General features: G+C 62.8%; 2 protein-coding genes across 3 annotated transcripts in view; one reads left to right on the forward strand and one right to left on the reverse strand.

Moving 5' to 3' along the window:
- LOC146438605 (dedicator of cytokinesis protein 2-like) overlaps positions 1–27,937 on the forward strand; it is a 43,947-nt gene that overhangs the window by 5,538 nt on the left and 10,472 nt on the right. For both annotated transcript variants that reach the window (XM_085059438.1, XM_085059437.1), the window contains exons 11-28: positions 57–132; positions 283–362; positions 512–637; positions 721–845; positions 1,490–1,588; positions 2,005–2,077; positions 2,169–2,272; positions 3,988–4,177; positions 5,059–5,156; positions 5,287–5,376; positions 5,655–5,755; positions 5,948–6,082; positions 8,478–8,589; positions 8,865–8,935; positions 9,300–9,406; positions 9,546–9,673; positions 10,174–10,224; positions 10,872–10,967. In XM_085059438.1, coding sequence (XP_084915564.1) covers positions 57–132; positions 283–362; positions 512–637; positions 721–845; positions 1,490–1,588; positions 2,005–2,077; positions 2,169–2,272; positions 3,988–4,177; positions 5,059–5,156; positions 5,287–5,376; positions 5,655–5,755; positions 5,948–6,082; positions 8,478–8,589; positions 8,865–8,935; positions 9,300–9,406; positions 9,546–9,673; positions 10,174–10,224; positions 10,872–10,967 — 1,862 coding nt within the window. The remainder of the gene's footprint in view (positions 1–56; positions 133–282; positions 363–511; positions 638–720; positions 846–1,489; positions 1,589–2,004; positions 2,078–2,168; positions 2,273–3,987; positions 4,178–5,058; positions 5,157–5,286; positions 5,377–5,654; positions 5,756–5,947; positions 6,083–8,477; positions 8,590–8,864; positions 8,936–9,299; positions 9,407–9,545; positions 9,674–10,173; positions 10,225–10,871; positions 10,968–27,937) is intronic.
- Positions 12,826–27,789, reverse strand: LOC146438606 (uncharacterized). Its single transcript, XM_085059444.1, has 3 exons — positions 17,546–27,789; positions 15,741–15,815; positions 12,826–13,284 (listed from the first exon to the last, which is right to left on the reverse strand). Exons 1-3 carry the CDS (start codon positions 19,069–19,071, stop codon positions 13,056–13,058), a joined length of 1,830 nt encoding a protein of 609 aa, XP_084915570.1. The 5' UTR covers positions 19,072–27,789; the 3' UTR covers positions 12,826–13,055.

The raw sequence follows: 27,937 nt of genomic DNA on the forward strand, positions 1-27,937 counted from the left end.
GGATCACCGGCTGGGGGTGCCACCCCTGCCACGGTGCCACCTCTGTGTCGCTGCAGTGATGGACATCACCGACATCACCAAGGGGACGTGTGACAGCGACGAGGACAAGCAGCACTTCATCCCCGTGCACCTGTGAGCCCCATGGGCGGGGGGAGTGCTGGGGGCAGTGCTGGGGGAGCAGCACTCCAAGGCCTGGCTGGCATGGGGACACCGGATGTGAGGGGGACAAGAGGTTCAAGGATCAAAGAGAACAGGTTTTTCCCCTAAATGTGGCTTTTCCAGGGTGGCTGCTGATGGTGATTTCCTTCACAATATGATCCGGAAGGCGGTGGAAGGGAAGGATATCAACCACAAGGGACAAGGTAGAGACCCTGTGCCCACTCTGTGCCATGAGACTCCTCCCCGGGCCATCTCCTTGTCACAGGGTTGGGGACTTGCTGTGGTCCCTGATGGCCCTGGGACACCCCAGCTCTTGCTGTCACCCCTTGAAAAATCCCTGTGGTCCCCGCAGGGCTCTGGGTGTCCCTGAAGGTGCTGTGGGGAGACCTGAGCCAGGTGAGGAAGGACCACCCGCACCTGGTGGACCGCAGCACGGCAGTGGCTCGCAAGCTGGGCTACCCGGAGGTCATCATGCCAGGCAAGTGGTGGGGGGACCAGCCTGGGGGTCCCCGGGGGTCCTGGCGTGGTGTCAGGACCTGGCTGACCAGGCTGTCCCCCCAGGTGATGTCAGGAACGACATCTACCTGACGCTGGTGCAGGGCGAGTTTGACAAGGGCAACAAGAAGACGCAGAAGAACGTGGAGGTGACCGTGTGTGTCTGTGACGAGGCAGGAAATGTGGTGCAGGTATGACAGGTGTCCCCCGTGTCACCTCACCTCAGGTAGGGCAGGTGTCCCTCGTGTCACCAGACCTCGGGTAGGGCCAGCAGCTCCAGTAGCAAAACCAGATGGGGGAGCCTTTTGGCTGCTGGAGATGCCTGGAATAGAGATCTGGAAATAGTATAAAAATCTAGAAAAGTGCTGTGAATGGATAGAGAGAAAATCGTCCTCCCTTGGGGACAGCCAGACCCCCTGGCCACCCCCCCCGTGCCCCCAGGCATCCATCCCCAGGACAGGCAGGAGGGGAAGGAGCTGCCAGGGGAGCAGGGAAGGGGTCAGACCCGAGTGTCACCCCCAGGCTGGCTCTTGCCTGTCCCCAGGTGTTCTCACATCAATTCTTACCTGGCCCCCGAGGAATGGGCTGGAATTGCTGAGGGCCCAGCTGGGCTGGTCCTGGGATGCATCCCCCACTCCATCTCTATCCACAGGGCCAAGCCCTGTCGTGCCCTGGGAGGGTCGTGTGTCCCTTGAGAGGTGGCACCAGGGCTGGCAGAGGGCGTTTAGGGAGGTGTGCACAGTGGGGCTCGAGGGTGGCCTGGGCTGGCAGAGATGGGAATCTTCCCTCTCTACAAGGTCATCGGGATTGATCCCGAGGTGTCTCCTCTTGGCAGAACGTGATCCACGCAGGAGCAGGGGACAGTCCCACCAGCCACTACCGCTCTGTCGTCTACTACCAGCAGCGGCACCAGCGCTGGATGGAGACCCTGAAGGTCTGGGGAGCCCTGGGGCACAGGGGCTGGGGTGGGACAGGGCTGCAGCCCTCGCTCCTCCCACACCACAGGACACTGCTGCTGCAGGGGGTCCCCATCGGGGCTGGCTTTTTGGGTGGCAGTCCTTGGTCCCCTCTCAGGGACGATGGAGATGTTGCCGGTGTCACGTCATGACTCTGGGTGGACACCCAGGATGACCAGCACTGGGGAGGGCAGTCCTTGAAAATGGTCACTGCAACCCTGTCCCCACCCCAGTGCCCCCAGTTCAGCCTCGCTGGTTGACTGGGAAGGATGTGGGGTTGGTTTGCAGTGATGAATGGTCTTGCACAGCCCTTGCCTGGGCACAGAGGGACATTGCCCAGGTGGGGGCTCATCCCACGCCCCCTGCCCTCACCTTGGCACACATTCCCACCCAGATCGCTGTTCCCATCGAGGACGTCCACAGGACCCACCTGAGGTTCACCTTCCGCCATCGCTCGTCCAGCGACTGTGAGTGTCCCTTGCTCCAGGCCTTTCCCTGCCTGCTGTGTCCCTTGTCCCCTCCAACCCCCCCTCACCTCCCCCCTGTGTGTCCCCCCAGCCAAGGACCGGAGCGAGCGGATTTTCTCCATGGCCTTCGTGAGGCTGATGCGCCCTGATGGCACCACGCTGCGGGATGGGGAGCACGACCTGGTGCTGTACAAGGTGTGGGGGAGCCGCAGAGACCCCTGAACTGGGGGAGCTGCAGCACAGCAGCACTTTTAGGGCCCGGGTCCGTCTCTGCCTCAGCCACCGCTCTGGTGGCACGTACCCAAAGTCCCCGAGGGTTTGCAGTGCCTCCCTGCCGTCATCGCTGTCCTTGGTGGCGAGGGCTCCCCGCACACAGTGTCTCCAATCCCCGCGCTGCTCCTTTGGAATGACAAGTTTTGTTTGGGAGAAGGTGATTTAAGCGTTTGTGACGGGGAGGGAACGTCCCCGTGGTGTGGCTGCGCTTCACCTGATTTCACCAGCCCTGGCGCTGCTCGGGTTCACTCCGAGAGAGCTGAGGGGAGGGAAAATCACTGCTCATTTGGGAAAAATGCAGTCAGCTCCGATGTGAAGGGCCCCTGTAGGCGCTGCCCCCTTACCTGGTGTCCCTCCTGGAGCAGTGGAAGGCACAAACTGGTCCCCACTGCCAGGGCAAGCTCAGGGCTCTTCCTGGTGTGTTGGCACTTTCTGGGGTCCCTCCCCAGTTGGGGAGCTCCTGTGTCCCCTGGGGGTCACTTGCCCCCCTGCCCCTGGGCCTCTGCATGGGAGAGTTCTCTGATTTTGGCAATGTGACCACAGTTTCTCCAGGCAGATCCACGTCCCTCCCTGAGTCCTGCCTTTCTTTGGGATGAGCCAACCTGTTCCCGCCTGCTGTGGCAGCCCAGGACAGGGACAGACCACACTGTTCCCTCCCCGAGGCTCCTGCACATTTGAAATCATTATTGTATCCCTCCTCCCTGCTTTATTTTTGGGCAAAAGACCCGAATTCTTGAACTGCTGCCGTGGCCCTCGGCACTGGCTCTGGTGCCTGTCTCTCCTGGGACTGTCCCCTCTGCAGCAGGAGCATTGGGAACCTTTGGGACAGGCCAGTGCTGGCTGTGGCAGTGACATCAAACCTCCCACACCTCCCTCCAGGGTCCCTGTTCCCCTCAGAGATCTGTCCCTACCCTCCTCAACCACCACGTCCTGCCCTGCTCTGTCCTCTCCCTGGCTGACTCCAGCTCTTCCCGGCAGACACTGGGGGCTGGATTCTGGGAGTCAGAAGCTATTTCATCTTTTTATCTCTGCTTGCCAGAGGAATGTGAGTGACAGGCTTTTAGCTGCTCAGACCTCTCGATCTCCAGCTGGTCTGAGCTCCAGCCAGCTTTCCCTAGGCAGGCTCAGCCCTGGGAAGGAGCATTGGGATCCTGTGTTGGCTGCTCCTAGCAGGTGTCCCAGGGTGGGGGGAAGCTAACAGCAAACAGCTCTGGCTGGCCAACGAGCAGGAAGGGTCACTCTGAGTGACCCCAATGAGTCCTTCTGGATGGGACATGACTCTAAATTTTCAGCTTAGAGTAGGGGACACAGAAGTAGTCTGGTTTGTGGCTGTGGAGGCCCTGGCATGCCCACACAGGTGGGAGACATTGGGTAACAGTGATGCTGTGGGACTGGCAGTGCTGGACATCTGGGTGGTGTCCTGCTCCATGTCACTGTCCTGATGTGTGCTGATGTCCCCCTGCATGTCCACTCCTGTAGCAGTGCTCAGGTGTGTTTAATTTCCAGCCTCAGACTCCTCTTTGTCACTCTCCTCCTCCTTCCTGTTCTCCTGTCCCCTCTGTGTGAGACCCTGGGCCACACAGGGGGCCAGCCCTGTCCCCCGGGGCTCCAGGTGTGACCTGTGCTGTGCCTTGCAGGGTGACAGCAAGAAGCTGGAGGATGCCAGTGCATACCTGTCCCTGCCCTCGGAGAGGAACCTCTCGGAGTCGAAGCTCCTCTCTGGCTCCTCCTTCCGTGTGAGTGGAGCCACGCCGGGTTTAGCTGTGTCCACCCGGGACAGCTTCCAAATCTCCACGCTCGTCTGCTCCACCAAGCTGACCCAGAACGGTGAGTCCTGGTTCCCCATGGGGGGGAGGCAGGGCTGTGTCCCCTGCCTGGTGGTGTTCCCACCCACTGGATTGCACTTCTCCTGATGTTTGGCTCTCCAGTGTCCATCACACTGACAACACTGGGAGAGTGGGAAGAGTGAGCTCTCAGTTGCTGTTTGCCCATGGTCAGAATGGCCAAGGCTGTTCTTGGGAGGATCAGTGTGATCTAGGGATTTTTGGGGGGTGTTTCCATCCCCTGGAGAAAAGCAGCAGCGAATGGAATTCCCACTTGAATGTGGCTGTCGGAGACTCCATGACCTTGCTTTGAAACTGGAGTGGGAATTGGGGCTCTCTGTTTTCGCCCCATTCCTGGGTTGGCTCAGGAGAGTTTCCAGCCCTGGGCTGCTCTGCACAGGTCAGGGCATCCGAGAACATTCGTTCCCCCTTGGCCAGGGGAAGGTCCTGTGGGAATGCTGGGCTCTCCTCCCTCCTCCTGCAAGAAAGCTGGGAATGGCTTATCCTGCTCTGGCTGAAGTGCAGAGGGCTCGGGGGACATGGCCTCATGGTGTGGGGCTGTGACACATGGTGACACGTGGCTGCAGGGTCTGGGGCTCTGTGGTTCAGTGTGGAGGGGTCAGGGATGAGGCTGCTCCATTAATTCCCTTCCTACAGCATAATTTCACCTCCCACAGCCACGACCTATTTAAAGTTTTTGCTTTATGACTCTGGCATCAGGGGATTTCAGCACTTAAAAGTGGTTGTGTGAGGAGGTCCTGGCTGCTCCTGGGAGGGTCTTGGCTGCTCTTGGACAGCAAGGATGGGACGGGGGAGCTGGGGGCTGGTGACATTGGGGTCTGACAGTGAGTGGTCAGTGCTGACTGCCCCATTCCTCCTGCCCAGTGAACCTGCTGGGGCTGCTGAAGTGGCGCTCCAAGCCCAGCCTGCTCTGCGGGAACCTCCAGAAGCTGATGCACGTGGATGGAGGGGAGGTCATCAAGGTACTGCCAGGATTTGCTCCCCCACCTCCCTCCCTGCCTCCTGCACCCTTGGACCTCCCACAGGCAGAGCTGGGCCTTGGGCAATGCTGGGGCCAGTGCTCGAGCCCTCACAGCCCTCCTGTCCCCCCAGTTCCTCCAGGACACGCTGGACGCCCTGTTCTCCATCATGATGGAGCACTCGGAGACAGATGTCTATGACACCCTTGTCTTTGATGCCCTGGTGAGCAGGACCTGCGTGGGTCTGAGCCCTCCCAGTGCGGGGTGGGCACTGGTGGACTGGGAATGTGGGGTTCACGGGTCTGAGTGACCCAGCACAGGGCAGGGCTGTGTTCTGAGGGACACTGTCCCTCTGGGGGACAATCCCAGCAGGATTCTCCTGCACCAAGACAAGGGTGACCCCAGCGATGGGACCAAGGGACAGTGGGGGTCAGGGTGGCTGTTGCTGTCCCCAGCCATCCCCCTACCCATGCCAAGCCATGCCCTGCCCTCTGCCCCCAGGTTTTCATCGTGGGGCTGGTGGCTGACAGAAAGTTCCAGCATTTCAACACTGTCCTGGAGGCCTATATCCGCCAGCACTTCAGTGCCACTCTCGCCTACAAGTGCGTTCCTGGGAGCTATGGCACCGGGAGGGACGGGCTGGGACAGCTGGAATGGGATGGAGCAGGGCTGGGACAGCTGGAATGACTGGGAGCAAGGCTGGGACAGTGGGTACAGGGAGGGACAGGGCTGGAATCCTGGGAACACCAGTGGGAGCTGAGCCAATCCCTGGCTGGGGACATCCCATCCCGCAGGAAGCTGCTGTCGGTGCTGACGCAGTACGTGGAGCAGGCGGGCAGAGGGGAGCCCTGCGAGGCTCTCCCACGCACCTTCAAGGCCTTGGAGTACATCTTCAAGTTCATCGTCCGTTCCCGGCACCTCTTCGCCCAGTAAGTGCTGGTGATGGCTCCCAGTGCTCCCAGTGCTCCCAGTGCTCCTGCCAGCACCCTGCTGGAGCCTGATCCCTGTGGGGTCTGTGGGAGGGAGGTCCCGTGGGGGTCCCTGTGCTGTGGGAGTGGTGTCAGTGCCAACCATCTGTCTCACAGTTGTGGCAGTGCTGTCTCAACCCACCTGTGGTGGCTGCTGTGTCACCCAGGGTGTCACCACCGCTCCTGGCATGTTGTGGCCGTGCTGCTGTGTTGGCTGGTCCCCAGGCAGGCTCCTCTCCCTGAGGATTCCAGCAGTTTTGGGCTGCAGCCCATCCTCTGGCTGCTGCTGGAGCAAGGGTGGCGTGCCGTGGGGTTGTGCAGTGCTGTTCACCTCGGGATGGGAGAGCTCAAGCCACTCTCCCACCCAAATGCCCCACAGTGACCCAGCCCTGGAGTGACCTCTGCCCCAGCCACCCCTGATGGGGGGTTTCCAATGAGCTCTTAAAATCCTCCTACAACTGAGATGGCAAAAAGTCCCGGGCAGTCTGTGCCCCTGCATGGCTGGTGCCGTGCTGGGAAGGTTTTCTGGAACCCAGTGAGGGTTAGTGGAGGTGTCCCTGCACGTGGCAGGAGGGTGGAACTGGAGGGTCTGTGAGGTGCCTTCCAAGCCAAACCCTGCTGTGATGAGCAGAGCAAGGGGCTGGGAGCCTCCATGGCTCAAAGCTCAAAGCACCCCCAGGCACAAAGTCCCTGCAGTGGTTTCACGTTTTCCCCGTGGGCGTGGGGTTCACATCCCAGTCTGGGTGATGGGACAAGCAACCCTCCTCCGGGCCGGCGTGGGAGAGGAGGAAATCAGAACACGACCAGAAAAGCTGGTGACGTTCCTCTTTCGTTCCATGTACACAGCACTGAAAGCTGAAGTGTCCTGAGGGAACAACGGGCAGTGAGGGTGGGCAGGGAGGGATCTTCACACACACATGGTGGGCACGTGGTGGGCACTGGCTGGCACCGAAAGCAGTCAGATCATCCCATCCCCAGTTCGGCAGGCAGCTGTTATAGGGGAAATGAGGGCTTTGTCTCCTCCTCCCCAAGCTCAGGATGTTTTGGGGTCCCCATGGGGGCTCTGAGTGGCACTGGCAGCGAGGAGCTGTGTCGGGGTCCCTGTGCCCCCAGGAACTGTCACACCTCACTTTGCCCCACTCTGTCTTAACCTTATGATTCACGCCCTTCCACCCTCACCGTTTCCATCCCTTCCCCTCCATGGCTCTGGGGTGCTCCAGGATTCTGGGGTGCTCCAGAACATCACTCCCAGCACCTTTCCCTCCCTCCTGCACGAGGACACCGAGCAGATTCCCAGCTCAGAGTGCTCCCGGCAGAAGAAATTAATTACGCGGCGCGTTTGCAAACAGCCCCGTGAATGAGTTTGCCTGCAACAGAGACATCCCCGAGGACATTTAGCGATTTTATATAGCTTCCCTTTATCTCAGCAATCTCCACATGCAATAACACGGGCTCCTCAGATCCTCTAAGTGCTCTGAACGTGCTGCAATTTGTACAGGCTGTAATCGACAGGAATTGGGTTGTAATTAGAGTCAGTTGCTGCAGATTGCTGGGTCTGGGATTTCCTGTGCTGCTGCTGGAGCTGGTCAAGCAGTGCCTGCAGCTCCTGAGAGGAGCCCAGGTTGTTGCAAGGGTGATTGAGGGCTCTGTCCTCCACCTTGGGACACCCTGTGTCCCGTCAGGGCCTCCCAGCACCCTGATGGCACCGTGGTGACGTCTAACCTTCACTGCTTCCTCCCTGCTGGTTCCTCTGGCTGCTTCTGCTTTTTGCTCACCACTGAGGGATGCAAAACTTTCCCTGCCAGCACTCATCGTCCCCCCAGGGGTCACCTCATGTGGGGGTCCACCCTGCTGTCAGTGTCACCCCCTCCCAGCCACCTGCAAACATCACCTCAAACACAGCCCATTGCAGTGGCTTTACTCCTGTGATCACACCTCAGCTTTGCAATTTTCCTGTGGTTTTGCACATCCTGTGGCTGAAATTCCCTCATTTGGTTTGCTCTGGTGCAGCTGGTGAGGGGGGCTGGAGGGCTCAGGGGGTTGCTGCTCAAGTGGGGCAGTGCTGAACTGCTCCTAGAGGGATTTGGGGTGTGGAATCATGGAAAAGAGGTTTTTTTCTCTTAAAAAGAAAGTTTTCGTAAACCGGTCTGTGGACATGCCAGGGCAGTAGCTGTGCCAGGGCTGTGATGGTGCCAGGGCTCACCACTAGATCCAACCATGGATCCAAACATCCATGGAAGGATGTTTGGTGACCCCTAGGATGGCAGATGACCCCTGAGCAGGGTTGGGTGGTGCCGGGGAAGGTGTGTGGCATGGTGGCAGTGGGGTGACAGCACAGTGACTCTGTCCACTGCAGGCTCTACGAGGGGAAGGAGGTGGCTGAGTTCCAGCGCTTGCTGCAGCGCTTCTTCCTCGCCCTGAACCAGCTGATGGAGTCCTCGCTGGAGGGTCCCACTCTGCTCTCCCAGGTGTGGTTTGGAGGGGTGCTGGGAGGATGCCTGGGGTGACACTGGCTGTCCCCATGCTGAAGTCACACCAACCATCCTCTATGCAAACCTCCTGTGGTGTCAGAGGGGAGCTGCCACCCCATGCCTCGCTGTCCCCAGAGTCCCCCCTTGTGCACCCCGAGACCCCAAAACCCCTGGGATGTGGTTAAACTCTGCACCCGCAGTCTCCCAGATGGAGGGAGGCTCCAGAGTGTCTCTGGGCTCTGTCTGAAGGCAGCTCTTTGCTGTCTTTGCAGGGAGCAGCCCTGAAGTACCTGCCCTCCATCCTCGAGGACGTGTTTGGGATCTTTGACTCCTCTGCGCTGGGGTAAGGTCCCTGTCCCCCTGTCCCCTGCCACACCCAGCCACAGCCACCTCTGTCCCTGCATCCAGCCCAGAGCCGAGGGCAGGGGGATCTGGGAATCACCTCCTGATCCCCTTCCCAGTGCAAAAATGGGAGAGTTCAGCTCAGTTTTAGCAGCTGTGCATCCTTGGGCAAGGGCTGAGCCTGGGAGCCCTCAGACCCAGCTGGGCTCATTTTGGGAATTCAGGCGGGGTTTGTCTGCTGGGTGCCTGTGGTGGGCAGGGCTGCCCTGTGGGACCACCCTGCCCCACACATCTCTGCCCCACTGAGGGGCTCTGCTCCTGACCAGACCCCAGAGCTCCTGGGTCAATTCCTCTCCTGATGGCAGGGCTGTGCTGCGGGACTTTGTGGGGAACCTGCTGCCCCAGAGGCTGCTGAAGCAGAAGCTGCAGTCCCTGACTCACATCGCCAGCACCAAAGCCTTCCAGTCCCACGGTGAGAGGGGACATGGGGAGTCCTGCTGGCACTGTCCTCGCTGAGCTCACCGGGGGCCATGGCACAGGGACCCCTCCTCTGCCCGTGGCTCCACAGAGGGTGGCAATTCCCTCACCCTTGTGCCCCCTTGTCCCCCCAGAGTGCCGGGAGCTGGTGCTGCAGGCAGCCCTGCCCATCCTGCAGGAGCTGATCCAGGCGGGTGAGGAGGAGGATGCCTGCATCGAGCTGCTCAGCAGCATCCTGGAGGTGCTGTACCAGGCCCGGAAGGTAAATCAGGAATCATCTGGGCTGTGACCTGACCAAACACCTCTGACTGGGGCTAAGCAACAATTCCTGGCCAGGATATGGTTGAGGTTCACTGTAGTCATCCAGGGAATTCTAGGTGCTGCCATCCCAGCAGAAACATGCCCAGGATGGGGCAAAAACCTGATGGTTTCCACCTCAGTGAGTTTCTGGTGGGTTCCACTCCATCCACATGAGTGGGGAAGGGACTTCCAAGTTCAGGGATGACGCTGCCCTGAGGCTGGGGGTTACATTACCAGCTCTGCAGAGCTGGAAGGAAGGTGATGGCAGGGAGGAAGAAGGTGAAGGCAAAGAAGAGGCAAGGGCAGGGATTGACTGCCAGCCTTAGGCAGCGTTGCACTCCAAAATGAACAGTGATGACCCTAAACATGAAGCAAAGATGTGGTGAGCACCCAACTGTGGCCTGTCTTGGGTGAGTGGGGGGTCATTCCTGGGGGTCTCAGCCCTGTTTCTGGTGATTGCAGAGCGCAGAGAAGCTGCGAGGACGGCACAAGGACCGTGGGGACGTGGAGCTGGTGAGTGTCCCTGCATCAACACAATGTTTTGGGAATGCACAGCATTTTTTGCTGTGGCTTTTCAGGACCCTTTCTCTGTTCCTGCCCTTCCTGGCTGCTCTGGGGTCCCTTTTGAGGGACCTCTTGGGAGGTTCAGGTGTCACACCTGCAGTGCAGTGACTGGCGCTGTGGCAGCTGAGTTGGACATTTGCACTGTGGCCTGGGAAGGCAAGGTGGCTCTTTAATCCCCACAGCTCCAGAAATACCAGGAACGGGAGGGAAATCTTGGAAATTGTGGTGAAATGTCTCATTTCGGGTTTAACTTTTAAACCTGAAATAGCCTGTATGGAGAGGGTGGTGGGATGCTCTTGGGGGTGGATTCTGCTCTTGCTTGATCCCCATGTGATTTGAACCCACCTTTGCTTGCCCAGTGCCAGTGCAGCCATCCCCATTGTCCCCACTGTCCCCAGCTAGGTGGCCACTTTGCCAGGGAGGTGTGCAGGGCTGAGCTGTGCAGAGATCCCAAATCCCATATTTTTGCTGGAGCACATTGCCTTGCTCTGACCCCAGCTCCAGAGCAAGCTCCATTTCCATCTTGCCACCCCGATGCCACCAACCCTGGAATGAGCCCCAGCTGGGACATGCCCTGGCAACCTCTTACCTTGCAGGCACAGGTGAAGAAGCACATCCAGGTGATCCTGGAGCAGCTGCTACACACGGTCAATTGCAGGGTGATCGTCCTGGACCGGGAGAACCCGCTGAGGGTGAGTCCCACTGCGCCACTTCCCTTCGGGCCACGCGGGAGAGGCACAAGGTATCACTGATTTGGGGCTCTGGGTGTGAGTGACCGGCTCTGCTGCTCGCTGGCCCTGCTGCTGGTACCCAGCAGGATGGGGCTGGACGCCAAGGATGTCCCCGGTGGGATGCAGGGGAAAGCAGGAGCCATTCTGAAAGCAGGGCTGGAGCAGCGGGAGCAGTGGACAATGGGCAGAGGTGCAGGAAGAGCTGTTTTGGAAGCAATGAGGGGTTTGGGCTGCATTCTCTGGAAAACAAGCAGCTGGACCCAGTGAAACTCATGGTTTTACATGCTACTAACATGTATGAGGAGCACACTGGACACACGGGAAGGGATGCAGGTCAGAGCTCCGCATGGAGCAGTGATGGGAAGGGACAGAGCCGGGGCTCGGGGGCTTTGATTTGACCCAGGAGCTGCACTGTGTCACGGGGTGGGCGATGAGCTGGCTTGGTGTGTGTTCTGGAAGCCTGGAGCAGGGAACTGCCGTGCCACGCTGTGTGCCGTGCCTGGGGAGGCGTGGGCAGCCGCAGCGGCAGCTCTGCCGCCGGGGCTGTGCGGCGATCTCGGCACCGGGCTGTGATTCAGCCGTGACTCAGGCAGGAGATGCATGCCGGGTCGCGCTGGGCTCCATCCTGCTTTGTGCCGTCGTTCCCAGCTTTGTGACTCAGGGCCTGGGGCAGCCGGAGCCAAAAGCGCCGGGCAGCGATGGAGGCGAGGGGGGATGAGGGTGGTGCAGTGCAGCCCACGGGAGCAGGGAGGGATCCTTTGTCTGCCGCGCTCCCGGCGCTCGCTCGCGGCTCCACAAGTGCCGTCTGACCGCTCTCCCAGCACCGTCCGTGGTTCCCGAGCTGCTGCCGCAGCCCCTGCCCTCAGTCGGGGGTCCCAGACCCTCAGCCCAGGCTGTCCCAGCAGCTCCAGGGAAGGGCGGAGGCGACCAGAGATGCGAGTGCCCGCGCCACGACAGTGTCCGTCCGTCCACCCCGTTGCTGCTGGGCAAGAAGGGAGTTGTGACCCTGGGTCACTGTCCCGGCTGCAGCTCCCGAGTACCAGGGGTGTTTCTGGCACACAGGATGGGGTTAAACACCGTGTGCATCTCCTGCTTTGGGGCGCTGCGCTGTGGGTGTCAACCGGAGAGCTGCGGCCAAACCTGCCCACCCTCCACTCCCCTCTGTGGCTGCAGCAGCCGCTTGCCGTGGCCCGGGGTGGCCGATGCTTTTGAAGGAGGCTGGATGGTGTCCCCATTCCTGAGGTCGGTGGCTCTGCTGGGAGAGCTGTGGCGGCTCCCACCACCGGCGCTGCCTGCTCCGTGCTCGGGGTGTGCTCAGACACTCACTGCTGCCCCAGGACCCTCATCAACTGCCCCGTGCAGGGCACCCTCTGCTTCTCTGGGACTCTTGTTAAACCAACATCGAGTTTTCCCTCTCGTGGCAGCCCCACAGAGGCTGGAATATTTGAGCTGCTCATTCCCATCTCCCTGTCATCAGCCAGCCATCCATGACACCCCTGCCCTGCCCGCCCTTCCACCCAGAGGTTTTGGGGAGAGTGGCTCTCTGCAGGCCAGGGTCCCACAGACACCATTTCCCACTGTCTCTGACCAGTGAAAATCCTCGGTGTCCCCAATTAACCTGCATGAAGCAGTGGTGGGGCGAGCAGCTCCAGCTATGGGGTGCAGGGATGGGCGCTGGTTTGAGCCTGGGCTGGGCTCAGGGAGGTGCCCCAGCAGCCCTCAGGGAACCCCGAGCAGAGGGGAATCCAGGGGAGCAGCCGCTGCCCCCTCCTCATCCTCCTCCTCCTCCAGAACAGAAGTGCACAGGCGGGAGAGGATGTAACAAAAATAGCGTCTCCGTGGAATTTATTGAATTCTCCTTAAATACAGCCGCTGCTCCCCTCGCCGTTTCCACACCCGAGCTCCCCGCTTTGAACGGAATGGTTAAAAATAGAAAAGCTGGTGCTACCCAAACCCTACCGTGGGAGGGAGGGAGGGAGGGAGGAGAGGTGGGCAGGGGGTCAGTGCTGGGACGGTGCCCCCGCGCTCCGGGCTCACCGGGCGCCGCGCTCACAGGAACCAGAAGCATTTGCGCCGCGATTTCTTCACGTCCAGCTTCGCCGGTAGCCTCGACACCGGCGACGGCTCCTGCCTGGGCGGTGAGGTGGTCCCCGCCGCCCCCAGCGCCACCCCCGCCGCCCCCAGCGCCGTCGGGGGGGAGCTCGGCCCCATGTCGCCCTCGATGTGGCTCAGCACCCGCTGGAAGCGACCTTCCTGCTGCCGGAAATCGTGCTCCACGCTGCGGCACGCGGGGACAGTGTCAGAGGGGAGCATGGCATCCCCTTGTCACAGCCCCCCACCTGCCACAGCCCCTGGCACCCCGAACACAGCCCCCGGGGGGTCCAGTGTCCCCAGCACAGCCCTCGGGGAGGTCATCCACCCAGGGCACATCCCTCAGAGCTGAGCTCCACTGCACTCCCAGTGTGGCACAGGGACATGGCCAGACTTCCCGGCGTCACCGTGTGTCCCTGTGAGGGGACATCCTGCTCCATTTGCTTTCGGACAGCCCCTGGCCACCCCCTGTGGACTGTGAGTTCAGGGCTCGACCCCTCCCATCCTGATGGAGCATCCCGGGCTCCCTTCTGCCAGACGGACAGACCAGTATCAGCCTGACCTGGTGGCACAGGGCCTTTTGGGGTGGATTCTTCTCAGCTGCCTCTCCTGCACCATCCTTCTGCTGCTCTGTATTCAGCCCCACTGGCAATGCCATGGCTTTGTGTGTGGCCGGTGGGAGCTGGATGCTGGCCAGGCTGGGGACCACGGCTGAGGTGGGAGGGCGAGCCGGGGGTCTGTGGGACCCCCATTAGCCATGAGCCCCCTGGAGAGGGTTGTGAGTCCCAGGGGCTATGGCTCAGGAGAGCTGCAGCATCAGAAAGTGCGAGAGTATGCAAGGCTTTGCCACTGCCCATCGCACGGCTGGCGAGGCAGAAATTAGGGTGCCCCGGATCTGGGTGGATGAGGGGGACTGTGCCACTCAGGCCAGGGAGCAGGGAAACTCAGATTCCTGCCAGTGCTGGAGCCCTCAGTGTCCCCACAGGTCCCCGCAGCTCTTGCTGTCCCCTCCAGCCCTTGCTGTCCCCACAGCCCTCAGTGTCCCTGCAGCCCCCAGTGTCCCTGCAGCCTCCGGTGTCCCCGCAGCACCCTGTGGTGCGGGCTGGCTGCTGGCAGCCACGTGCCGCGATGTTCCCTCACACGGAAAACACGTCAATCTCCTCACACCAGCCATGTCCCATCGGATCAGCGAGGTGCCGCGGCGTGTGCCCGGGAAGGCGCACGTGGCGCAGCCACCCCGCACACGGGGAGCTCCCCGCAAGGCCCCCGGCACCCTGACACCCTTGTCACCTCCTGTCACCTCCCCTCGCGAGGACAAGGAGTGTCCCAGCCGTTTCTAGCAAAAGGGGTGCAGACCATAATGGGGGGCAGCGCAGGGAGGGACCTCGACTTCCCAGCGGTGACACAAGGAAGGGTCACACCGCTGTGGGAGTGCATAGCTGGTGTGTTGCCCCAGGATGGGACACGGGCAGGCAGGTCTGATCCCCTCCACGGGCCATCCCTGGGGATGCTACTCCCTCACCCTGTGTCCCACCAGAGCTTCTCCTCATCCCACGGGTGGCAGCGAAACCCACAGAGAGTCCCCAGTGGGAGCCTGGCCATGCCGGGGAGCCACCTCCCCCAAGATGTGACATCTGTGGCACTGCCGTGCTGTGTGGAGACAGGCTCGTCAGGCCCAATTAGCCTGAAATCCCCCACGAGCTGCAGAGGGGGAGTGTGGAGCAAGTGTGTGGGGAGCAGGAGCACCGAGGCAGCGAGGGACACGAGGGGGGCCCAGCAGGGCACCCCCAGCCTGAGGTGCCCCGAGGAGGGGCACAGTGCTCAGAGAGCACGGCAGGGCAGTGGCACACGTGGGCACCACGCTGATCAGGCTCCACAGAGCACGGCTAGGGACCAGCTTACCATGTCCTACACACCCCAGTGCTAACAGCATCAGCCCAATTAAGAGCAAAATGGGAACACACCTGGCCAGCCACCTGCACTGCAGAGGGGACAGCCAGAGGGACATAAAGTCACCCAGGGGAGCCTGGAAGGGCAGAAAGCTTAAGTGAAACTGCAACCCTCCTAACTCCCCCAGAGATGATACTGGGAGGCCATGGGATGCCTTTCCCCACACACCAAATAGGATCTGAGGAGAGAGTGCAGCAGAGGAAGGGGTTTCCACACCCTGGCCCCAAGCCAACGCCGGGAAGCAGAGCCCAGACCCTGTGTTCCCAAACCATAGCGAGGGGCAGGAACCCATCTGCAGCATCTGTGCGGAGCTGGCACGGGGACAACAGGATGCAGCCTGGATTTGGAGCGAGCCCACGCACCAGCCGCTAGCGAGGCTTCCCCGAGAGATTGCCATTGCAGGAGATAAATGCTCTGCCATCGTGCCAGAGCAGCCCCCTTCCAGCTGCTGCTCCTCCGCGGAGATCACCCTGGCTGCTCCCGGGAGCAGGAGCTGCTCCCCACACAGAGGAAGGGACAGATCCAGGCCAGGTGACAGCCCAGACACCCAAGAATGGTCTGTATGTGGTGCTCCCCAACATGGGGACAGGAGGTGCAGGCTCGACTACCACCCCCCTCCCGCCCCACAGTCGAAATCTGGGAGTGCAGGGAAGCAGGACCCGCGGGATGCACGGAGCCAGGGCTGGCCCTCACCTGTAGATGATGCAGGCACAGTCCCGGCAGGTCCCGCAGTTGGCGATGTCCTGCCCGGTCCGGTACGAGTGTCGCCTGTGACAGAGATGTGCCGTGAGCTCAGAGACCTGGTGTGGCTCTGCCTGTGTCCTCTGCTGCCCCCAGCCCCTCGTGTGCTTCTGTGCTCCCACCCCGGCAGCCAGGACTCTCCTTCCTGAATCCCAGCTCCTTTCCTCCCTAGGATTCAGACCCTCTTCTCCCCGCATCTCAGCACTTCTCCTCCTGAATCCCAGCAACTCTTCCTCTCTGGGATCCATCTCCTCTTGACCCCGGATCCTATGTCCTTTCCTCTCTGGGATCCCAGCCCCTCTCCTTCCATGTGATCCCAATTAATGCCAGGCCAGGTGTCTCTCAGCTTTGCAGGTTGTTGTGATGGGAGCAAACCAGAGCTAGGCACAGTGGCATCTCCAAATCCTTCCCACTGTGTCCCCCTCTCCCATCCCCATACCAATCCTCATCCCAAGGGTTCCCATGCCCACAGCCCCTGGGTCACCACACATCTCCCCACACATTGTGCCATGGAAGGAGCACAAGGCACATGGCAGTGGCCTGGCACAGCAGTGCCCTGGCAGATGGGCACAGAGAGATGCTCCAAACTAATCTCCAGCCTACGCCAGACTCAGAATTTATCTCTTTCTGATGCTTTTGTACCAGAGCATCCTCCTCCTCCTCCAGGAAGGTGCACAGGACTTGGATTAAGCTGATGCCTGCCCAGGCTCAGCTCATGCTTCTGCATCCCCCTTCCTCTCCACAGAAGGGGTCTTCTGGATTTTGGGGAGCCAACTGAGAGAACACCCCCCTGCCCCACATAGACGTCACATTTCCCCGTTGAAATCTTCCTCCTGTTACTCGACCTTGACCACGGTTGTTCTGAGCCCTCAGAAACTGGGTCTGTTAATGCACCAAATTACACATTGCAATGGGGATTTATTCTGCCAGCACCTGAATTAGATCATGAGGCCTTTTATATATATGTGGTACGTAGATGTGTGTGTGCCTGCAGCTCTGGCCTTGTACAACAGCACCCCTCTGCTGGGAGAGCTCATCCTGGGATAGTCTTTCATGTTTTATTATATATATATTTTTGTGGGATGTTGCTGGTGGTCGGTGGCAGGATGTGTCAGGGTTGCTGGCCCTGCTCTGGTGCTCAGTGGACACCTGGGATCTGACCTGTGGCAAATGAGGCCGCACTGTTCTTCAGCATAAGGACACCAGGATAACATTTTATGTGATTTCCTATTCCTGGAAATCCAGGGTGTGTCTCTGGGCATCTTGTTTGCTTGTTTGACTGTAGCAGAATGTAGAGCTGAGGTCTTAATTAAGGTGTCCTGGTCCTCCTGGGGGTCTCTCCCCACTGACAATGCTCCAGGGGTGGCACGGGGATAGTGTTCCCTGTGCTCCACTCACAGCCACCACCACCTCATTTAGCGAATGGATCATGGCAATCTTGGCCATCAGGAACAAGCCCCAGAGGTTTTACAGGAGGCACCTCTTGGGAGCTTGGTTGCCCTCGTGTGAGATGAGTTTGGAGCATTTAAGCTTAAGGCCATTGCGGGCTGACCTAGAACACCTTGCTCCGTTGGGAAACCTGGGAGGCCAAGGAGCACTGGCCCAGGGGACATCCTGCCCCTCGAGCAGGTCCTGGGCAGGGCAGGATGACCAGGAGGCAGCAGTACCCAAATCTCTGGCAGGGTCCCCTGTCCTACATCCCCATCCCCCCAGGGATATCGTCCCTGCAGCCCCAAACTCTGTCCCTGCCTGCTCACCCGTCCCGCTGCGCCTCCTTCTTCTCCAGGTCCTGGATGACGTCCAGCAGCACCCGGATGGTTTGTTGGCTGGTCTCCAGCACCCCTTCCAGGGACTGCAGCTGGGAATGCAGGTCCCCCTGCTCCCCGGGCCCCCGGGGGCCCTCTCCCTGAGATGTCCGGGTGTCCTCGTCCCTCGCTGGTGGTCCCACCGGCGCCTTGGCCACCACCACCAGCTGCAGAAGGTCCTGGACGTGGTGCAGCGGCTCGGGCTGCTCAGCGGCGGGGCAGGGCTGTCCGTGCCGGGGGGCCTCCGGTGTCCACCCAGCCGCTTGTGTCCCCGCGCTGGGGCCCTGCGGGGCCGTGGACAGTGGCTCCCTGGGCCCCTCGGACCCTGCCCAGCCGTGCCCGGGCTCGGCAGCATGGAGCCGGCTGCAGGTGCCGAGGGCAGCTGGTGTCTTCTCCGGCGTGGCGGCCGCGGCCGAGCCGTGCCAGCCCGGCGCTGGTGGGATGGGGGCCGGCGAGGCGCAGCAGGGACCCCCCCACAGCGTGGCGCAGAGCTGGTGCTGGGGTGGCGGGGGGTCCCGCGGGGGGTTGCCCTGAGGTGGCTGGCGGAGGCCATGGGTGTCCGTGGCGGGGACGGGCTGCCGGCGGTGCGGCGAGGGCTGGCACGGGGTCGCTGGGCGAGCGCCCGGCAGGGTCCGCTCCGAGTCGCTCCGGCCAAGCCCCCGCTGCTCGGCGGGCGGCCGGGGCTGGCCGCAGGGCACGGAGGCCGGGCGTGGGGTGACCCCGTGGCTGCCCCGGGGGCTCCCGCGGAGCTGGGCGCAGGCTGGGGGCGGCGGACAGGGCTCGGGGGTGCAGCTTTGCACCGGAGGGGCGCAGCGGGCGGCGGGGCACCCGGCCGGGCCCTGGTAAGGGGGTGGGGGGTCCCTGGGTGGTGGCGGTGGTGGCGTGCGGCGCGCCTTGGCGTGCTGGGCGAGGGCCGCGCTGTGGTCACGGGTGGGGAGGCTGCCGGGGGCCCGCGGGGGCGCGGTCCAGCTGGCCACTGTGGGAACGGCCGCCCCCGGGCACCGGGCGCTCGCCACGGCGGGCGCTACCGCATCCCCCGCCACGTCGCAGACGCTCTTGCTGCGGGGCTGGGGGGGCGGGAAGGGCTTCTGGAGGCTGGGGGAGGTCTGGATGGCGGTGCTCATGCACGCCTTCCTGGGCATGGGCAGCGTCAGCGAGCCCGGCTGCGCCTGGGGCCAGCTGCGCCGCGAGGCACGGAGAGCCGCCGGCTCAGGGGGGTCCCTGGGGGGCGGCGAGGCACGTGGGGTGTTGGGGCCGGGGGCGGCCGCGGGCCCGGGCGGGGGGCTGTCCCCCCGCCCAGCGCCGGCCTCCACCAGGTCCTTGAAGCGGACCTGCTGCGTGCGGTTGCGCCGGCGCTTGAGGCGGCTCTCGATGTCGGGCGAGTCGCGGTTGAGCAGCACCGAGCGCACCGTCATGGCTTTCTCCTGGCTGCCCTCGCCGGCGGGGGCCGGGCCGGGCACGGGCTCACGGCTGACCATGGCTCAGGGCCGCGGGGCCGGGGTGCTGCGGCGGGGCGCGGGGGGCCGAGCGCCGGCGGCCGGAGCCCTGGGCTGCAGCCGGACCCGGAGCTGCTGGGGCGGCGGGCAGCTTCATCCCGCGCCGCCACGGACAGGGGATGCTGGGCGGGAGGTGGGCGAGGGACCGCCGGGCATGCTGCCCGCCGCCCGGCCCTACAGCCCCCGGCACGCCGCCCCGACAGCCCTGCCCGGCACCGCGGCTCCCCGCCGGCGCCCGCAGCCCATCGTCCCGCCGCGGCCGCCGGGGCTCAGGGCCGCCCGCTGCGGGCCGCCCGGTGTCGGCCCTGCCCGCCCATGGCTCCCGGACCTGCGGGGACAGAGAGAGGTGCGTCAGACCCGGCCACGCCACCGCGGCCCCCGAGGACACGAGTGTCCCCGTGGAACTGCCGGCCTCTCCCGCCTCGGCTCCCTCCCAGCCCACCATCACCAAACGCGAAGAGACAGGCTTTGATCTGCGGCGCTGCCTCCTCAGCACAAAGGGAGAAGGGAAAAGAAACCCCTTTAGCATAAACACGTTCCGAGTTCACAGCTCAAATCAAGCAGAAGCAGCTGTTAAAAATAGCTCTGCCTCGCCTGGGCTGGTGCCTCGTGCGCGGGGCGCGGGCAGCGGGAGGGCAGGGCAGGGGGCAGGGCGAGGGGCTCGGAGGGACGGACGGACGGACACGGGGCACCCACGGCACAGGGGACACCCGCCGAACACCCAGCTCTGTGTGGGATGGACAAAGCGTGGGGCACCCCTGCAGCACGGGACAGGGCTGGAATGGGCATGGGATCCATCCTGCCTTGGGTATGGCCTGAGTGACACGGGGGACCACCAGGAGTGAGGCGTGGCCAGATGGACAGAGGGACGTGTGTCGTGGTGGGCATGGCTGGGCAGAGCACAGGGACCCGACGTGTGTGGGGCATGGCCTGATGGGCACAGGGGACCTGTCACGTGTGGGTTGTGGCAGGACTGGACACCAGAGGTGCTGGCTCGGCTGCAGGCATGGGGACCAGCTCTGTGAACAGTGGCGACACAGTGGCTTGGGGACACTGAGCCACTTAAGGCACATGAAAACCAGCAGGAGGCAGAACCTTCAGTAAGGCCGGGTGATGTCACTGTCACCAGTATTGCTTCACAGGCGGCACGGGGGCAGGACCCGGGGTCACAGGGGGGATTGCACCCAGCCATATCCCCATCCCTGCCATCATCTCATTGTCCCTGCCATCCTTCCCACACAGCTCTGCAGGGCTCCTCCCCACCCCTGCAAGGCAAACCGCTCCGCAGCCCTGTCCCAGATGTACCCCCAGCACCCAGCCCTGTGCCCACCTGCCTCTGCCTCTGCCCACTGGATCGCCGGCGACTGCCCCGGCCCATCGCACTGCCCGGGCACCACCGGGCACACCGGCAGCCCTGCTGGGATGTCCCGGGGTGCAGGGGAGGTCGGCGGCTCATTCTGGGACACAGCGCCAGGGCCAGGGTGGGAGAGACAAAGATGCCAGCCGCGGTGAGCAGGGGTTTAGCTTTGTCGCACCACACCACGTCCCGTGTCCCGCATCCCCCTGGTCCCCGCCCCAGAGCACAGCCCGGTGCTCCCGCAGTGCCCCCGCACCCTCTCCGCACGCCGAGGGGGGAGCCTGGCTGGCTCCGCAGCCCCGCTGCCCTCACTGCGGACGGACACACGGCTCAGACACCCCCGGTCCCCTCCCTCTCTTGCCTTGTTCTTGCTGGCACGAAGCGCTGACTCAGCACAGCAGCCCGGAGTCCCCAGTGCCGGAACAGCCAAACTTCCAAGCGCTGCGTGCCGCTGCCCCGTGCCTGCCCACGCCGGCGGGGAGCACTGACCCAGCGGAGCGGGGGGATCACGCAGCCCTCCCTGCGCCCATCCCGGCCCCGCACGCCCTGCTCTGTGTTCGTCGGGATGCTGCTCCACGCGCCGCCCAGCCGCCCGGCGCTTCCCTTCCCGAGCTTGGAGCCGTGCCCAGACACCCGGAGATGTCTGCGAGGCAGGACGAGACGAGGGATGGGATGGGGCTCCTCGTTAGTATGGACAGCAACAGGCGGAGGAGCGAGCTGGCTGGGGCTGGAGCCAGCGGCGCCCGTCCTCTCTTCCGCATCAGCACATCCCTCCTGGCCCGGGGCACCCGCGCTGGGCTCAGCCCGCCGGGATATCCACGGCCGTGGGATGAGCCACCCCCGAGGCCCCGTCACAGATGTGGGGTCACAGCTCTCCTTGTGCCACAGCGATGGCCGGTGCCCAGAGCTTGGTGCCCCCATCGATGTCCCCGGCAGCATCCTCGGCAGTGGCTGTGCCAGGGAGGGTGACATGCCGAGGGCAGAGGGGCCTGGTGGCCACATCTCCGTGCTGGAGCCAAGCACTCCAGAGGAGCCTGCGTGCTGCCAGCCTGCTCCGGAGGGGTCCTTAATGGGGCGTGGGGCAGGGGGCGCTGGGAAAGGCTCCAAGGGCCGGACACGGGGCAGGAACGCCTCTGGCACGGTCCAAGAGCAGGGCCAGCCCTGTGGAGCTGCGACGGGGACCTTGCCGGGCCGTGGCTGACGCAGCGCGGGACGAGGCTGTTCCCCTGCCGACGCAGCAAACGCGGCGCTGGCACTCAGCGGGGCCTCGCCGGAGCACCCTCGGCCTCCCGAACCGCCGGGAGATCAGAGACGAGCCACAAGGACAAAGAGAATCCCATAAATTATACATGGAGCAACTCCGTTTGGGAACAGCTCTGAGGATGTCAAACACCCACGCCAGGACCCTCCCACGCATCCCTGCACTCGCTGTGTGCTGTGGTTGGATTTAGTGCCGCGCTCGGGCATTGTTTGCAGCACACCAGCATCTATGAGCATGGATAATGAGTCCTGCCGTGGGATGGGATCAGGATGGTGCTACCTGCGGAGATGGACTCTCCTGGACTGTCCCTGAACCTGAGCAACCCGCTCTGCTGATGGATCCAAAGGACATCTCGGATGCACCTGGCATCCAGCCTCACCTGCACTCCCCAGCTGTTCCTCAAGCACATTTACTGGACAATGGTGCTCAGTGCCTCAGTCCTGGGGTTGCTGAAGCCCCTCCAATGTCCTGAGCTCACCTCAGCCCCTCCCAGGGTCCAACAGGACCCCGAGGCTATGGTCACTCCTCTCTCTAGGAGAGATCTGTGTAACCACCCGAGGCTGGAGCAGGAGCCCCGGTGCTTTGCTCCAGTGTGCCCTGGTGGGCTCTGTGCCTGCAGGACAGGGAACATTGGGGTTCTCCTTGGAGTGGTCAGCGGAGAGCGACCTCAGGAGAGCCCAGTGGTGGTCTGGGGGATGCAGGTGAGCTGAAACTAGCTAAGAAATGGGCTTGGAGCTTGACTAATCCCCTCTGAAGGAGGGCAGCCTGAACCAGGCACGCCAGTCAGCGCGGGGCTGCGGAGAGCACGGCTCATCAAACCCATTTGCTGCCGGGCTTGATGAGGTTCCAAGTTTGGTCAGTGGAGGTAAAAGCCTCGGCGGAGCAGACTCGGATTTCTGTGAGGCATTTGACATTTCAGCGAAGAAAGCAGAACAATCCCGAAGCAATGTGGCACATATTAAGTGGATTAAAAGCAGCTAACCAGCACATCTCTGCTCGTAACTATCCCACGGCCCTGATTGCAGAGGGAAACTGAGGAAATGGGAGAAAAGGAAGAGCAAGGAAGGAAAAAGGCCAGTACAGAGCCAGGCAAGGGGCATGGAGCAGAGGCTGCACAGGAGGCTCTGGGTGGCAGCTCCAGGCTCCGCTCACGGCAGCTGGAAATGAGTGTTGGCAGGTTGGAGGAACAACTTCCTTAAAAAGTGAGGCCAGCTGGCACAGGAGCAGCTTGGAAAGGGTTTGCACAATGGTGGACCCTCCATCTTAGCAATTCTTTAAGGTTTAAGTCTTTTCTCCTCTGATTCCAATGGGAATTCCAGGTGCATGGATAAGGTGGGACAGACAGCGGGTCACATTGATGATGTACAGGTGAAACCATGTGATGCCACTGTGACACAATGGATGCCATGAGTTCTGCTGGATTTTCAGCACAGTTGGGAATGATCTCTTCTCCACTGAGTGAGCCCAGGAGCTGAGGAATCATCAAGAACCTCTTCTCATGGACACCACTGACCTTCATCTCAGCCTTTGAACTGTCCTCACCCCAAAAACCTTGAGTACCCTGCTGGTGAACAGTGCCAGAGCTCCAAATCATGCATCAGTCCAGCTCCATCCCTCAGCCCAGAGCCCTTTGACCACGAACTTGCCATGCCATGTTGAGGGGTGGGATTGAGCACCTGGTCCTGCATCACCTGCCACCAACTCCTGCCTGCAGAGAGCTTGGGAATCTCCCCTTGGATAGCCCCAGTGCTGGGTTTCTCTGGCCAGCACTGATGGATGGTGAATTCTGTGAGCAAGAGGCACTAAACCTGCCGGATTTGCATCATGGGATTCATCGTGAACGGTGCAGGGCTGACCTCAGAGGTCAGAGCCAAACTTCACACTGCTCTGCCTGGAAAGTTACCTGCCAGCTTCAGCTCTTTCTCCACCTATCCTCACCCTGCCGGTAACGCCTGCGGAAGAGGGAAAACCAGAGCAGACACATAAATCTTCTCCTCGGGACACAGGAAGCTGGGAGATGAGATTTATGAGAGAGGAAGTCAGATTCTCCTGGAACCACAGAGGAGAGAAGTGAATGACCTGGCTCTGCTTGTGAGGTAGTGCCTTTGTGGGGCAACACATCTGATTTTCCTGATCCCCAGAGAGGAGAGAGGTGAGGCTGGCAATGGAGTGGGGCAGCACTGCAGGATGAGATACTGGAGGGGCAGGAGCCAGGCTCGTGACACATCGCTCCACAGCAGAGCCTAATCCCGCCTTGGCTCTGGGAGGACTCGAGGCGTTTGTTCTCAGATCAGAGCGTGTGTGGGGCTCAAGGATGGAGGACTTGGAGCAGCTCCTCGGGCAGCTTGCACACCCGAAATCTGGTTCCTCGCTGAGGAAGCTCCACCATGATGCCAGCTCATGCCCTGCCTTCACGCTTCTCTTGGAGGCTCTTCCAGAACCTGGCTGCTGGGAGCCTCACAGACCTCCTCATTTCCTGCAGGCACTTAATCACGGCCCGTTTATATCCGACTGTAGTCGTGCCAACGGAGTGCTTCCGCTCGAGCAGCTCTTCCCCCTCCTCGGCGCTCAGCCCTCGCAGTCCCCAGCAAGGAGATTGTCCTTCTCCAGCCACATTCCCAGTGTGTCCCCAAGGCCAGCTCCTCATGTCCCTGATGGACCTCGCCGTGCCTGACCTCCTCCCTCCTGGCAGCGCTCAAGGCTCTGCTTGAACAACACTTGAGCTCCCCCAGGACCCCTGGGTGGCCCGGCTGAGGACACAAGTGCTGTCCCTGCCACCAGGGCCATGCCTGGGGCGCCTGTGCCCCGCAGCCCCCCCAGCCCCCCATGGAGCATCGCCCGGGGGTTCCGGGAGCGGCACTGGCACTCGGGTCCTGTGCGAGCGGCGGCTCACACGAGCCGAGGGATCCGCACTCATCCCTATGTAGGTCACTGGCTGAAGTGCTCTGCGGGAACATTAGTCACTCTCCCAGCCACGGGGCCCAAGAGAAGGCTCTGGCGCCCGGCCGGGGCGGGGAGCCCCCGTCACCCACCTCCCCACGGCGCCAGCACCCGTAGGCACCCCGCGGGCTCCTCTCCGGGGCCGCCGAGGCTCCTGGCTGCGCTGGCCACACGCGCCGTGGCTCATGCCCATGAGCCGAAGGGATCCCATCGGCCGGGGAAGGAGGAGCGACATCCTCCCGGCTCGTGGAGGTCACCAGCTCCGCTTCCATCGCTCCCCTCCGACTGCGGATGTGCTGGTGCTGCAGATGGAGGCTGCACACGGTCAGGGAGATGAGAGTACAAAGCCTCTGCACGAGTCTTCTGAAGCTGCAGAAGCCAAATTATTCCTCTGTCTCCCGTGGATGCTAATACGGCTGTCATGGCAGTGGTGTCTCTGTTCCCTCTGCTACCTGCTGGCGTTCACACCTCTCTGCCAGGCAGAGGCGCATCGGTATCACTGCTTTAATGAGACATCAAGAGGTAGAGTGACCTGCCCGGGGGAGCGCGGGCAGAGCGGGGCAGACAGCGCGTGTGGAGCGGGAGCAGCTCAGGAGGAGTTTGTTCCGTGTCCCAAGGCTTTCCTCGGCTGCATGCGTGGAGGAGCAGGCGAGTATCCCTGGAGCTGCTGCTGGCACTGCGGTTCCGTGCCACCCCTCGGGGCTGCAGGAGAGACCACCCTGGGAGGGAGACCACCCTGCTCAGCTGTTTCCTTCCCAGTGAATGTGGGCAATATCATCCTCCTCCAAGCCCTGGAGATGCCCTGCGTGGCTACACGGACCTGGGAAGATGCTTGTGATGGAGATCCAGCCCAGAGAGCTCGGCTGGTGCCCAGCACCAAAGCCCAGGGCTCTGCTGGCATCTCCGGCATGGGCTGATCCCGCAGCAGTGACAGGACAAGGGAAGTGGGACACGGCCCAGGGACTTTTGGCCACAGGTGACCCAGCTCATCTGCAGACCCTTGCAGCCCTGTGCTCTCTGGGGAGAATGTCTCACCTTTGGAGAAGGGGCTTGGGCGCCCATCTGGAGCCCACCCGCCCCAGCGTGCAAAGCAGCTGCCTGGGCCAGGGGACCCTGGCAGACCAGGGCTCTGTGGGCTCCTTCACAGGCCAGGAATCACATCAGAAAGCCACAAACTGTCCCCAGAGCACACTTCTGGAAAAAGCTGGAAAGGTGTCACCGCCCAGCAGTTCCCGCACTGCCCCAGCCGCCCCTGCACACACCGGTCCAGGCTCGGGGGGCTCGGCCCCGGGTGCAGCAGGGTTCCCCTGAGGCAGCCCCCGGCCCATCAGCACCCACCGGCCACGGCGGCGGCAGCCAGCGGCTCAGCCTCTGCAGCTGCAGCTCCCAGCACTGAGAACGTCCTTCCAGAATACAAATTCCTGCCTTTAAGTGCATTCCCAATGCCATCGAGCAGCCTGCCCTCCTTTATCTCCATGCGCTTTAGACAACGCTGCCTACCAGGGGAATTTGGGAATTAGCAAGTGTCTTCCTTCGCCTCGTGCCTCAGTTTCCCCACCACCAAACAGCCCGGACCACACGGACAATCTCCGCAAACACACGAGGCAGGCTCTGCCCACGGCACCGGTTAGGACTGGAGGAGTGTTGTTAGCAGGGACATGAATAGATCCACTAATTATCTGTGGCCTCTGGATGCCACCATACTATTAAGTAATGACAATAATTATCATTTGTAAGGAAGACAACCTCAGTCCAAAGGAGCTTCTGCGACGATATCCACCCCGCTCCTCCGAGCACGCCGGAAGGACGAACGCTCCCTGCGGAGAGGGGACACGGGGAAGGGCCGGAGGTGCCAGCCTCAGCCCGGCTCTGCCCGGGGATCCCCCCGCTACCCCCGCTCCTCGGGCAGCACCGCAGGGAGGGAGCGCAGCCGGCGGTCCCTCGCGTCCCCAGCCGCCGCGGCTGTGCCGAGGGGTTCGATCCCGTATCCCCGGGAGGGGCCGGGTGTGGAGATCGCCGCGAGCTGCTGCTGGCACTGAGCACGCTGTGCCCCTCGGAGAGAGCAGCTGACACCGATGTCCCCGTATGTCCCCGCGCTGGCACAGCCGGGGCCCGGTGGTTACTCATACGTGTCCACCTCGTGCTCCCAACACAAAACCGGCTCCGCGGAGACCTCCCGGCCCCCCACCCGCACCGCTGCCGGGAGCCGCAGCTCTAGCGGGGTTTGTGTGCGTTCCCGCGGGGAGGATCGGGACCGGAGCACCCCCGGAGGGACCGGAGCAGCCCGGGGGCTGCACATCCCCGTTTCACGGGACTGCCTGGGGCTCGCTCCCGCATCCCGGAGCCCCGCCGGAGGACACAAGGCCTTGGGCGCGGAGCGCTGCGCCGGGAGCTGCCGGGAGCAACGTGGGCTGAATCCCTCCAGCCCCGGCCGGCGTCACCGCGGCGCGCGGTACCGAAAGTGACATCCCTGGATCTGCGTGTGCGTGTGTCACCCGGCACAGCCCAGGCTGACGGACGCGTCCCTAGCGAGGGGGAGCGGAGATGAGCCCGCCTGGCCGCTCCCCAGAACGGCTCCCGCACGCAGCGACCCGGCGAGCGGCGGGGCCACGGAGCGGAGCGGGCAGGGCGAGGCTGCGGCACCGCGACACGACATGGGGGTCTCCGGCCCCTCTAACACGGCAGCTCCCACCACAGATGCACCTCCCTCGGCTGCACACCGTGACACCGTTCAAGCACGGCTGTGTCCCCCAGAGACCCCCGCCACGGCAGCCGGCGGCCACCTCGGTGCGGGGTGCCCAGCGCAGGGGGCTCGGTGCGGGGTGCCCGGCGCACGGTGCCTGCTAGAGGATGCTCGGTGAGGGGTGCCACGGTCTCCTTGCCTCCCGCAGTTCCCCGGGCAGCTCCTGCTCAGCGGGGGTAGGGGAGGGGAGGACAGGGAAGTGCCGCGACCCCCGGGGATCGGGAAACCCCGAGGATCCCCCTTGCCAGCCCAGCTCGGCTCCTCGCCCCGGTCCCCGCGCATCCCGCGGGCCGAGGGTGCCCGCTCCGCTCCCGCGCCCCCGGGGTCCCCGCACCGCCGCGCAGTCCCGGTTTCGGCGCTCCCCGCACAGCGTCGCCCCTCCCGGCCCCGGGGTTGCCACGCGCCGGCGGCGGGGCCGGCCGGGGTCCCGGTGCCGGCCCGGAGCCGCAGGGCCGATGCCCGCAGCGCCCAGCCCGGCCGCCGCCCCCCTCCTCGGCCGAGCCTCCTCCCCATCCCGCCCGGTACCTGGTGCTCGGCGGCGGCGGCG

The sequence above is a fragment of the Lichenostomus cassidix genome, chromosome 4 (assembly GCF_008360975.1).
Source record: "Lichenostomus cassidix isolate B80296 chromosome 4, HeHo_3.0, whole genome shotgun sequence".
Lineage (NCBI taxonomy): Eukaryota > Metazoa > Chordata > Aves > Passeriformes > Meliphagidae > Lichenostomus > Lichenostomus cassidix.